This window comes from Eublepharis macularius, chromosome 11 (assembly GCF_028583425.1).
Source record: "Eublepharis macularius isolate TG4126 chromosome 11, MPM_Emac_v1.0, whole genome shotgun sequence".
In the NCBI taxonomy this organism is placed as follows: Eukaryota; Metazoa; Chordata; class Lepidosauria; order Squamata; family Eublepharidae; genus Eublepharis; species Eublepharis macularius.
Genome location: NC_072800.1, coordinates 25,411,780 through 25,425,409, shown reverse-complemented (window position 1 = coordinate 25,425,409; position 13,630 = coordinate 25,411,780). Strand labels below are relative to the sequence as shown.

Sequence of the window (13,630 nt, the reverse complement as noted above, 5' to 3'; positions counted from 1 at the left end):
TTGTTTTGTTCTCATTCGGTGATGTATGTTAGGCTGAAAGAGTGTGACTGGTCCAAGGTCAATCACTGAGCTGCCGTGGCAGAGTGGGAATTCCAACTGTAGGCCAAATCCACACGCACTCACCATCCGCTTATCTTGTGCAGTCTTGGCAATCGGGTTCATTCCGCTACCATGCTGTGCATCATCATATTCACCCTCCCAGTGCGTCTTCGTGGTGCAAGCAGTTTTTCACACGCCACTGAGTAAAGTGTTATAGTGGGCGGTTCCCTCCGCCATCATCAGCGTTGACGGCACATGTCACTTCCCTTTTTAAAAAAAAAAAAAAAAGTTAATTTTGCGCTATACCGATATTCCGACTTTTAAGAAATGGCAAGGTCCCCTCCCCCTCAACTTTGATTGGCCCATTTTTTGTTCGTTAGAGACCACTTTCTAACAATTGGCTGGTTGTTATGGCAGGCAAATCTGAAAATAATTTGTCACATTAAAACATTCTCCGGAAACCCTGTTGCTCACAAAGTAGGTTTTCCAGTATACCAACCTTTCTTTATTGTGCAAATGCGCTATGAACGCCCATTTTTTTTAAAAAAAAGGGCCGGGCAAAAACAGATTTCCGCCATTGTCACGTGGTATGGAAAGGAGGTGCAATTGTGGCGCAGTGATGGCGGGGAACACGCGGAATAGGAAAGCATGTGAGTATCTGCTTGAACAGCGCTGCGGTTGCGAAAAAGGCGTGGAAACAAAAAGGAAGTGTGGATTCGGCCCTGGTGTCCCAGATCCTAGTTCAACAGTCTGACCACTATACAAGACTGCCTCTAGTTTGCATCCCTAGTGTGGACACACCCTACAAACCTACAACGAAGACAGTTCCAGTCTCTTGGTCTTTGAAAAAAGGGGTGAGTGGAGAGATACCCTCCTTTGCTTATGAGTTACAGAAGCTCTGGCTTCTCTCACTTCCATGGAAATTTATGCAAAAAATTTTCTACACATATTATACCTGTTGATATTTTGACATGTTAGTATTAAGTTGCTACAAGCTAAGGAAACTTCAGCTGATACATACTAAGGGAACTACTCTATAGGCAGATACCAATCAGCCCCTTTGCCAATATTGGGGAAGAAACTGGGAAGGACACAAGTCAACCAACTGAAAAGGAAGAAAATAAGTTCAGGCAATGAACTTTCTCTCAGCCACTACATGAAAATGCTTAGCAGTTGATAATCTTCCGTCTTGCTCTCTGATTTACACTGAATCACTTATTTTTTTTTAGAAAAGGGGCTAAGTGCATCTATCTACCGACTTATCAGCATAACGCAGAATTTATATTCTTTTCTTTACCATCATTATGGCCATAAAAATCTTTTAAAAAAGACCTTCAAGCTTTATATTCAAATCACGTCTATTTTCACCTTCAAGAAACTAATCATAATTTTTTATTCCATAGTTCACCCCTCACAGTTTGAAAAGAAAAAAAGCGAGGTAGCACTTCAAACTCAGCGTACCCAACAATGCGGCCCTAAACCCTTTCAAGTCTACAGCCCATATAGGCATAGAAAGTGTTAACTCTGTTTAGGATGACACAGCTATACACCTTCCTCACAACATTCTAACTCTAGCCATTCCAGTTTCACAAAATGTAATGGGCTATAACATAAGTGAACGTGGTTTAAATTTCTTACCCATAATATCTCTGTCAAGGGGAGGAAGGCCTGAGAATACGGGAGGAATGACTCTTGCTAGTTTTGCGTACTAGCCACCCGTACACATTTAATTGCCGTCCTGAATTCCACCGCATGTAAAATCAAGATCCTAAGCAGCTTGATTTGGGTTGCCAGCTCCGGGTTGGGAAATTCCTGGAGAGTTTGGGGGTGGAGCCTGGGGACAACAGTTTGGGGAAGGGAGCAACCTCAGCAGGGTATAGTGCCATTTAGTCCACTCTCTGGAGTTTGGTTGTAATTCTGGGAGATAAACAGCCCCCACCTGGAGGCTGGCAACCCTAGGCCTCAGTCTCCAAAATTACAGTCTAAAATGGAGCTTATGTACCGAGAAGAAATACTTAAATTAAGTATACTGACTAGACATGGGCACGAACAGCATTATGAATGGAAAAAACCAATGAAAAGGCCACTCAGCTGCTCGCGAATGGGCCGTTCATGAGGCACCATTTCAGCCAAACAGGTGGTCATCGCAAGCCTTGTTTGTTGCACTCGGCCACCGTTCAGGAAGCTAGACACTCAGGCACCTTCAATCAATTGCCTCGGCAACGGAGTGAGGGACTGCCTGAACTCTGTCTGCACTCCCTCTGTCACCCCAGACACCCCAATCAAAGCCCAACTTAGCTTGATGGGCAGGTCTTCCTTCCAAGTGTTGAGCTGCAAAATCGGTTACAATCAGTAACGTGGGAGCAGACACCTGGGGGGAGGGAGGGAAGAGGGGGTGTTCTGTGGCCATGGTAACTCCAATCTCATCCCTGCAAACCCTGTTAGGCAGTTCTGACTGCCAACCACAGACCTCCTGCGTTTCTCAATCAGACCTCTGCTTATAAAAGGGCACTGAGCTCCCAGTTCTGGCTTTCACTTTCAGCAAGCACTGGAGTGGGACAGAGCTCTTGATAGTGTTTTGGGGGAGAGACAGGGAGAGCGCATTGGAGCTGGGATTTTTCTCTGTGTGGTGGGTGGGATAGGGAGCTATCCCCTCTGGTTCCGGGGCTGCTGCCAGGCCCTGGGGCCAAGCTCAGTGGGCACCTCGGCTGAGGGTTCACACTGATTATTAGTAGTATCAATATCAGTGCCTGATCTGGTGGTCAGGCTTCTGGGTGTGCTGGGCTAGGGCTCTAGCCTCAGCCTCCAGTTCCAGGGCTGCTGCCAGGCCCTGGGGCCAAGCTCAGTGGGCAACTTGGCTGAGGGCTCACATTATTATTAGTGCCTGATCTGGTCAGGCTTCTGGGTGTACTGGGCTAGGGTTCTAGCCCCAGCCTTTGGTTCCAGGGCTGCTGCCAGGCTCTGAGCTGGGACAGAGCCTGGCTCGTTAACGGGACATGTTCAGTTCAGTTCGTCTGTTCATGTTCATCGTCGGGAATGAACAACGAACAGCCTGTTTGGAGGTTTTTTCCTGTTTGTACCCATGTCTAATAGTGACTTCTTTGGGGAAAGAGCCTTGTGTCCACATATGATTCTTGGCTTTGTTCCTTGATCTTCTTTAACACTGCTGCCTGATACACAGAAATCAAGTAGATGAAGCCTTATCCATTATTTCATCTCCAGGCCCCCCCAAAAGAATAACCTGATTAGTTTCTGCCATTAAAAAAAATAAAGGCAGAACGGCTTGTTTCAAACAGACTGCTCTGAGCCCTCTTTTTTTTAAATGTAAGACTCATCCCAAAGTTAATTGGTTTTCAAGGACACAATGTAAGCAAAATAAAGAGCAGCAATGGAGAAGTGTAATTGCCTGATAGAAAAGTAATCAGCTCAGAAAGTATAGTCCAAATAGATTTAGGCACAGTCTTTTAAACTGAAACTAATAGAAGTGAAAATCTCTGGTTTGGGTTAATTATACAGCTTTCTAGATTAGTCAGGCAGTGTACATAATGAAATGTTCAGTATATTGTTTAAAATAACATCTAGACATTTGAAAGCTTTACATACCCCCTGATAAGCCTATCTTCTTTCTACTGTTTCAAATCTCTGTCATAATGGAACGATTTCATATTTGAAGTTCTTGAACTGATTCCAGAGATGGGAGTTTTGAGCCATGAGTACCTACTGAGGAAGCATATTTAAGTTGCTACCTAGAAAAAAAATGTCATTCCTTACTAGACTGGCCATAACAATAATTTCAAACTCAACATTATAATTATTCATTTTACAACACTGGAAGCCCAACCTCAATATTGTATTCCAGACTGTTCCATTTTCAGATATTTACTTCGTGATGTCTAATAGTGGCTGTTGCCACACGTCTTAAAAATAGCGCCATGCTCACCGAACACTGGCAGCTTCTTCGCGCGATTTCTGACGTCACTGTTTCCAAAATGGATGCTGGCAGTTATGATTCCATCTTCACTCTTTTGGAAATGGTGACATCAGAAATCGCGCAAAGAAGCTGCCAGCAGTTGGAGAGTGTGGTGCTATTTTTAAGAAGTGGAAACAGCCAACGTTCTTCTAGTACTTTGTTTTGGAAAAGGCAGCAATCCATATATTTCTAGATTTGCACTTTCCGAGTATGCTTTCAAAACTTGAATAATGTTTATTTCTTTCCCTAGTGCTTGACAGAAGGCGATTCTAAGGCCATGGCTAAAGAGAACACAACCTTTCTAAGCGTACCTTTTGAACCCGAGCCAACAAACAGCATTTGGAAAGCTGTCTTGATTACAATATACACAGTGGTGTTCATTGGAGGTGTGTGCGGAACCATCAAAATATCCTTCCTGCTAGTGAAAATGAATAAGTTATCAGTGACCACTACAGCAATCATAAACCTGGTGGCAGTTCACAGCCTTTTCCTTGCAACAGTGCCATTTCGGCTGTACTACTATGCCACGGACAAATGGGTCTTTGGACAACCATTTTGTAAAATTGTGAGTGCAATGATACACATCCACATGTACCTCACCTTTCTATTCTATGTGTTTGTTTTGGTAATCAGGTGCCTTATTTTCTTTAAGTGGAAAGATAAGTTGGAGTTCTACAGGAACCTACATGCTGTGGCAAGCAGTGCAGCTATATGGATCGTGGCTGTCGTAATTGCGCTGCCGCTCATACATTGTTATGGGACAACTGGGCATTATGAGAATGCCACATGTTTTACATTCCACCAGGAGCTAAAGAACGACTCAGTGAAAGCACTGAACTATGCTGTCATTGCTCTCGTGGTCGTGATCACTTGCACACTTTTGGGCTTGCAAGTTTTCATCATTCTAAAAGTGGTGAAAAAGCTATCCGGAGCTATTTGTTCACACCAAGAATTTCGGGCACAGTTCAAAAGTTTGATTTTCGTATGGGTCATTATTCTTTGTTTCCTTCCTTATCACTTTTTCCGGATTTATTACATTCAGCAATATAAAGAAGGTTCTCAGTTGGAGATATATAATGAAATTGGTTTGAGTATCACTGCAATCAGCTGCCTGGATCTGTTGTCCTTTGTGTTAAGTGGAAGCCAGTTCTGGAGGCAAAAAAGCATTCTGTTTTCATGCTGTGTTAAATGACAATCTGCTACTTAGCAACGGGATCTGCTTCTGTATAGGAGAAAGGTATATGGCTCAGGGATAAATGTATCTTTCTTGACTACATTCCACGGATGTTGCATAGCAGTTATGGCAACTGCATCACAATGTGAGATTTAGATACTATTCTTAATTTAAGAGAACAAGCGAAAAGTGGGAAAACCTCAAGGTGCCATGTTTAAAAATGTATAGTTAAAAGGAAAATAATTACATGAAAAATTAAAGGTCTATGACTCTTTATATGTGTACGTATTTCCTGCATTCACCTATAATAGCACTGGAGACTTGAACTGCAAACCTCAGAGTAGGGTTGCCAACCTCCAGGTGGGACCTGAAGACCTCCTGGAATTACAACTGACCTCCAGGCTGCAGAGATCAACTTCCTGGGAGAAAATGGCTGCTTTGGAGAGTGGAGCTATGCCATTATACCGTCCAGAGGTTCTCCCTAGCCTCCACCCCCAATTCTCCAGGAATTTCCCCACCCAGAGTTGGTAATCGTACCTCAGGGCCAGAGGTTAGGTCTTAGGCTAGTTAGCTACCCAAGACTAGGGCTGGTTTTTCAATAGGCAATGGGACAGTTACCCCAAGCCCACCAATGTCAGGGGCCCACTGCTAACAGCTACTGGGGCAATAGGACACAGGAAGCCTCATCTGGAATGTATAATGCCCCCTCTGTCAGCAGCACTGCCACACCGCATTTGGATAAATAACTTACCAATCTTATCAAAAAATTAACTTATCTGGCCCACATCAGGTCCACTCATCCAGTGGCAATAATTGCTGACATTCTGAAATGTTCATATCCAACTGGCATCCAGTTTACTGGGCAGTGGGAGGAGCATGGAGGGGAAATAAGGGTTCAGCAAACGCGGGCTTGATGCATCTTTCCCTAGTGCAAATCCCTTGTATCTGCTTTTAGCCTGAGTAGGTGAAAAGACAATCACCTATTCAATGGAAATAAAATAGCTTTGATGTGGCTTCGCCTCGAAGACTGTGAGAGTTCAGGTCTCAGAGCTCTCTTTAGGCACGGAATGGAGGTGCAACATCAGCCCTGCAATTGGCAGACAACACGAAGCCTCTGATTTCACCAGGCTTAATATAAATAGCAAGTTCATTGCCTTGTCCTTGATTGGTCTGTCAGCAACCAGTTCATTTCCACAGCTCCAGCAACAGACAGCAAGGCCTCTGAATTAGAGTCTCTCTAAATGAGATGAAGTACATGTGGAGGCTCAAGTGAAGAGAGGCGCAATGCTAGCTGGGAAACGTAGAAGTTTAAAAGATGGAGCCGAAGGCTTTGTCAATTTCCCTCTCTACAGAGCTGGCAAAGAAGATCACTGCTCAGGGGGTTTGTTTATTTCCTCTCCACTTCCTTGAAGGCTCTGTCAGTTTCACCTCTCCTTCTGGGAGCCCCTGTGGAAATAAACAAACCCTCTGAGCAGTGATCTTCTTTGCTGGCTCTGTAGAGAGGGAAATTGACAAAGCCTTCTGAGTTGTCCTTTTAGAACTTGTTTTCCCAGCTAGCCTCTCTTCACTTGAGCCGCCGCGTGTACTTCATCTCAGTTAGAGAGGCTCTTAGAGAAACTACATTCCAGGTTTAGATCTGGTGCCATGGCCCCAACTGGTAGACCAATGTTAGCTTCCAAGAGATGTCAAAGTTTGATTTCCTGTTCCTGCACAATGACGTCTCTCTGGCTCACATTAGAATTCTTCAAATATTCTCCTGCACACAGAAATATCACATTTTTTTAGTGTGGGAGAAGCCACATTTCCTCTAGCTGAGAGACCAGATGCAACCCTGTGGTACTCTGCTCCACCCATGACCTTCTTAAATGTAGAAGAGACTATTGTCACAATATCCAGTAGAAGAATTAACATCGCCATGTTGGGTGCAGCCCTATTTCATAAGCCATACGGTAAAGGTAAAGCACCAAGTCATTACTGACCCATGGGGGGATGTCACATCTCGACATTTTCTTGGCAGACTTTTTACGGGGTGGTTTGCCATTGCCTTCTCCAGTTATCTACACTTTACCCCCAGGAAACTGGGTACTAATTTTACCGACCTCGGAAGGATGGAAGGCTGAGTCAACCTTGAGCTGGCTACCTGAACCTGGCCTCCGCCGGGATAGAACTCAGGTCGTGAGCAGAGCTTGGACTGCAGTACTGCAGCTTACCACTCTGCACCACGGGGTTCTTCATAAGCCATGGAGCCATGATATTCAGCTCAGGTTGATGTTTAAGCTACTGTAGAATGCACCCTGGAAGTGGAATAGAGGTAACAACAGTCTACTTCATCTGTGAAGTAACTGGTGGTCAGGCTGTTGCTCTGCTCATCGGAGAGGTCTCTCATCAGGCCTTCAGCATTGAGACCAAAGGATTCCCTCCCCCTTGACATGATATAGCTCAGCCAGTTGCTTCCACTGTCTCAGGCAAAATCCTAGGGCTCATTAGACATCACCTCTCCAATAACAGAAACTCTATCAGGAATCTCTTTTCACAGGATGTTCTTTGACCCTGCAGAATCATTTGTGTCCCTTTCAGTTTCTTTTCACGGTTGCTTTTTAATAATAAGGAACCTTCGGATTTTGTGATTTCCTTCACCTTCATCTCAAACGTTGGTTCTGGCATTTCTGCCTGCAGTGCACAGCTAGTACCCTTTTTTCAATATTGCACTAAAAGTGACAGGTCTTACGGCCAGGCGGGATAAGATCTTGGAGATCCATGATCATGGCTGTTTTCACACTGCTTACTGGCCACGGAACATTTCGCCGAGCTCCTGGAACGACAGCATCTTCCTGGCGCAATTTTGCACGAGTTCTCGCACAAAATGTTCTGCGGCTGGCTAGCAGTGTGAAAATGGCCCATATCTTCCCAGCAGTTCTTAAGGCCCAAGAGCAACCATGTGGGTACCTGATTTGGATCGGGGTCACCGGGTGGGAGGGGACAAAGGAATTTAATGTTTCTATCCCCATATGATCCCAGCAGTCAAAATGGACCCCCTGCCTTTGCCATTATTACTCCTAAAAAAGAAAATATACTGGCAGGAATCAAATTAGACAGGATGTATGGTTAGGACCTTCTGCTTAAAAAAAAAGAAGAAGTAATTTGCAGCTGCATGTGAATATTGTGGATGGGCTACAAAGGAAGAAAGAAGAAAGCTTTCCTCCCATGCCTTTCGTCTTGATTTAAATTGTCCCTTGAAGTTGCAAATAGAGGCTGGGCATGGGGGGAGAGACAGGTACCACACCTTCAAAGCATTGATGTGGGACAGCTAATTAGTTTCTAAAAATCTGTGGGCGAGCCAAATCACAAAACTCCCCCATCATTTCTGCTTTGACCTTTAGGAGGATGCTTTTGAAACTTTCCCCAGGAAACATAATCCTCTATTTTGTAGACATATTTATTGTCAGAGGAAAAGGCCAGAATTATCTCTCCAAGAATGCAGAAATTACCTCTAATAATTCCGTACAGTGGATGGGATATAGCTAGTTTTGACAGCTCAGAAGAAAGGCCAGTGTTTATATCCTTGAATCACACAGTTGTGGAGCTTTTCCTAATAGAAAAATCATTAAGTTTAGCTCTGCAGAATATTTGATTTAGAATACTCTCCAAGCTATTATTCAAACACTAGCTGCATTCATTCTTAAGGTCACCATATAGTCACCAAGGCAACAACATTCTTTCTTCAATTTTTATAGGCAAGACACCCCCATAACAAAGACCATTCCATAAAACAAGCATTACAAGGCCAAAAGAGAGAGAGAGAGAGAGAGAGAGATTGGTGGAAATTAAAAAACAGATATTGTGAGCTGCTTAGAAAGCGAAGGAAAGAAAGAATGGAGCTATAACTCCTCTTGATGAAGACCAAAGAGGAACATCGCTAATGACTTCTCAAAAACTCTTAAATATTGTAGCAACAGGTGGGAAGAGGTAGTAGTGGTACTGATTGCGCCATAATGTGGTGGTTAGAATGTTGGACTAGGATCTGGAAGGCCTCAAATCCCCCTCTGCCGTGGAAGCTCACCGGGTGACCGTGGGACAGTTACTCTGGAGGAAGGCAGAACAGTGTTGTAAGCTGCTTTGGGTCCCTGTTGGGGAGCAAAGTGTGTATAAATATTTAAATAAATGCATCCCTCTATTATAGCCATTGCCCTGACCTGGATAGCCCAAGTGAGCCTGATCTCATCAAGCTTCAGAAGCTAAGCAGGGCCAGCCTTGGTTAATAATTGGATGAGAGACCTCCAAAGAAGACCAGGGTTGCAGAGGCAGGCAAGCCATCTCTGTTCGTATCTTGCCTTGAAAATCCCACCCGGGGTCACCCTATGACTCTCCACCACCATTCTAGCCATTGAAGAGGATACAACTGGAACTAGTAGTTCTCCCCCTTGTCCTTCCAAGGTGAATATAGAAGCAAATGCAAAAATGCTGTCATATAAATAGGGCATTCATTAAATGCCATCACATAAACTTGTGACTCACTAGGTAGTACACAGATCACCAGCCATGTATGGCAGCACACTGGGGTTTCAATAAGTCATCTGCTTTTACTGCCTGTCTCAGAGTGCACAAACACACCGGGAGACTATTAGGCATGGCTGGTAGATTACATTTGGCCAAATGGATCAGAAGAAATTGTGCAAATTAATATAACTCTATGATGTGCACAGACATGTGCGCTGACTACTACATTAGTGCTATACCAGAAAGCTGGACATATAGTTTCTTAGGAGGTTGTTGGTCTCCACACCTACTGCCTTGGATTCCACCTATGAGAAACAGCTTTCAGATTCAGGTCAGGGGTTGGATGCAGAGGGTGAGAACAAGCATAGAGACAGAAATCAGTGTTCCCCAAATTGCTTCGTATGTCCCAAGGAAACCTTGGCCGTTTCCACACATCTTACTGGCCTCTGGAACGTTGCACAAAACACCCGGAAGATAGTGTCTTCTCGTACAAAATCGCGCAAGAAGACGCTATCTTCCGGGTGTTTTGCGCAATGTTCCAGAGGCCAGTAAGACGCTTGGAAACGGCCCTTGTTTTCCAGTGTGATTTGGGAAATACATCTATTTCTTCCTGTTCTGCCTCATGGCCCAGCTCCTAGTAACAGAAACAAGCAAGCGATGACAATATGGTAGGTGGGGCCAGCTGTGATCAGTGGCGCAAGCTGTAAATTTAGTGGTATAAGGTTACTACAGTGTGTTACTGATGTTACTCCTTTGACAATGTGGCTATATGGAGCGTGTATAGTAAAGCCAGCCCAATGTTTAAAAGAATTTCCTGGAGCTGGAAAAGAATAATTAAAAGAACCAAAGCAAACACAAAGGTCTTGTGGCATTTTCGAGACTTACAGGTTTACTATGGCATAACCTTCCATGGATTAGAAACTAGGGTTGCCAGTCCCCCGCGGGGGCGAGGGATCCCCTGCTCCCACCCTCCACCCCCACCTCTGCTTACCTGGCCAGTGGGGGGGGGACACGCCTCCCAGGGCACGCTCTCTAGTGGTATGGCGTGCTCCTGCACACCACAGTAGCCTGAATTGGGCCGAATTGGGTGGCATGCGACCCATGCAATGACATCACTTCTCAGAAGAGGGGGGAACATAGACGGCAGGTGCTGGGCCTCCAACCTCCCACCTTGGGGGGTCAGGGAACCTGACAACCCTACTAGGAACCCATTTTTAAGCCACTGGATTTTTGCCAGAAGCCTTTCCCTGAGAACAGGTCACCTTCGACCTGGGAAAGAGCCATCATTTCAATGCCAGTCAGCTCTTGACCACTGGGGCCTTCAGAGATATGCACACATGGCCTTCCAGCCCAAGCCAGCCGTTTATCCCCCCCCCCCATTCCTTAACGTTGGCTTCTATAAGGATGTTCTTTGGTGGCCATAGCAACAGCAGCCAACCAACAGCCTGCTCACCTTTCCTTCAATCCCCCTTCTTTTACAGGGTTCGCTTCATGTACGGCAGTGGATAGTCCTGGACTAATTAACACTGTGGGTATTTTCTGAGAACAAGAGCCTAGTGTGACCCCTGTATTGTACATTTAGAAGGAGAAAGCCTGTGTAGTGGGTAGGCTTGCTTTTTTCTCACAGATTACCTTGCTGTGGTATTGTTTGTCAATCCTGAGGAGAAATACACAGAAACGGTGCAAGCTGGGGGAAGGGGGAGATCTTTACCTTTCAAAGCCAGTTTGATGTAGTGGTTTAGAAGTGGCAGGACTCTAATCGGGAGAAGCGAGTTTGATTCCCCACTCCTCTGCTTGAAGCCAGCTGGGTGACCTTGGGTTAGTCACAGCTCTCTCAGAGCTCTCTCAGCCTCACCCGCCTCACAGGATGATTGTCATAAGGTTAACAGCACACTTTGTAAACCGCTCTGAGTGGGCATTAATTTGTCCTGAAGGGTGATATATAAATCGAATGTTGTTATTATCATTACTATTAAAAGGCTGCTTTCTGAAAGGTGAGGTATATTTGTAAATAGAGCAGGAAATGGCTCTCTCACTCCTGTAGCACACTAGACATTATAGAATGGGATTTTCCCATTTCCTCCGCCAGCTACAGCCCAGTGGTAGGGTTGTCAACCTCCACATGGTGGCTGGAGATCTCCCAGAATTACAACTGATCACCAGATGACAGAGATCAGTTCCTCTGGAGAAAATGACTGCTTTGGAGGTGGACTGTATGGCATTATACCCATGGAGACCCCTCACCTTGCCAAACCACACTCTCTTCGTGCTCTACCCTCAGTTCTTCGGGAATTCCCCATGCTGGTGCTGGCAACCTACCATCGAGTTTCCCAAAATTGTGTTCAGTGGTCAGTTTAGGGGTCAGTGGTCCCTCTGGAAAAGCAAAGGGGCAAAGCGAGAAGTCTGTGTGGGAGGGGGAAACAGGCAGAAATCACTGCCTCTCTACTGAAGGCTGAAATGCCTTTAAGTCATTGGATCTCTGCAGCAGGATACATATCATTGGGTTGAATCCAACCAGCTTTTCTGCTGGTGAAAAAGGAAGCAGGCATATGCTTTGACTACCTAAAAATGCTATTCTGTACAAAAGTCGCATAGGATGGGGTCTGTAGTAGGGATGGGAATTGGATGAGATTGAAAAAAAACATTATTTTTTTGCTGTTATTTTAATACTGGGCTATAGAGGAGAGGCAAGTTATCTCTGAAATATGTATGTACACACCCTGAAAGAAGTTAGTATCATCATTCAGATCTGACCCACAATGTGACACTTGAAAAACACTTTATTAAGTTCCATGGAATCTTCTCAACCCCTGAAAACTGCAAACACCAATCTGTAGACAACTGGTCGACACGACTATGGACATGGATTGTATGCTAATGATTTGTGTTAAAGATGAATACAGCTCAGCTGTTTTAAATCCCTGTGTCTCAGAATGTGCATGTTTTGTTAGTTAGTTTTTCAGCACGAAATATAAAGTCGTCCTAGCAGTTTATAGAAAAAAGTCACTTTCTTCCCTGCAGACATAATTGTCCAGAGAAAATAGCATGACTAATAGCGGGATTAGTCTAGATTGCTAGTTTGAATCAAATTTTTAAAATGGCAAAAGTGTGTGTCCTCTGTGAAAGGCATGCAGTTTGCAGAACTGTACTCATAGCAAATCACTGGTATATAGGCTGCTGTTCTCTGTCTGTGGTGTGAGCTTCAATTTGACTCATCTTCCTCCTTGCTGAATTCCTTCTGCTGAAATAAAGAAGATGTAACCCAACAGTTTTATTTTCCCCAAGTCAACATGCTTAGAGTGTTGTCTAGTGTTCTGGGAGCCTGGGCTTGTTGGTTTGTTTGGGGGGGGGAGATTGCAGTAAGAGCCATATGTTCCCAAATGGAGAAGAAGAATCAGATTCAGGAGTGGCTAAATCTATAATCTATGTACTTACAAGTAATGCTGAATATGAAATTATGATGGTTGTACATAGAGATAGAGAGCTTCCACATGAAGTTTATCTGCTGTTATCTGCTCCATCAGCTCAAGCCTGGAGTTTCTATTTTCAATTGTGACCCCCCCCCATTGCCTAGAAAGAAGAGGGAGGGGGTTGCCACCCCCTGATTCCTCCTCTTTGTGACTGTGGCATGCAGACCATTTATGGTTGCCAGCCTCCAGGTGGTGGCTGGAGATCTCCCAGAGTTAAGCCTGCTCTCCAGATGACAGAGATCTGTTTCCCTGGAGAAAACAGTTGATTTTGAGGGTGGAGTGTATGGTATTATAACCGGCTGAATGCCCTCCTCTCCTCAAACCTCATCTTCCCTCGGCTTCCACTCTAGGGTTGCCAGGTCCCCATACCCCTCTGATTGGAAGGGGGAACCAGTATTCACTGGCACAAGGATCTTCCTGGTGCCAATGTGATGACATCACTTCTGGAAGTGATGAAATCACGTTTTGCATAGGAATGCA

General features: G+C 44.8%; 1 protein-coding gene across 1 annotated transcript; it reads left to right on the top strand.

The window, feature by feature from the left end:
- Nucleotides 1-4,286: 4,286 nt before the first annotated feature.
- On the top strand, nt 4,287-5,352 carry GPR141 (G protein-coupled receptor 141). Its single transcript, XM_054990916.1, has one exon. It carries the CDS (start codon nt 4,287-4,289, stop codon nt 5,199-5,201), a length of 915 nt encoding a protein of 304 aa, XP_054846891.1. The 3' UTR covers nt 5,202-5,352.
- The last annotated feature ends 8,278 nt before the right edge of the window (nt 5,353-13,630 follow it).

Bases quoted from the DNA above. Each gene is read 5' to 3' on its own strand.
- GPR141 (XM_054990916.1), top strand. From the start codon at position 4,287: ATGGCTAAAGAGAACACAACCTTTCTAAGCGTACCTTTTGAACCCGAG.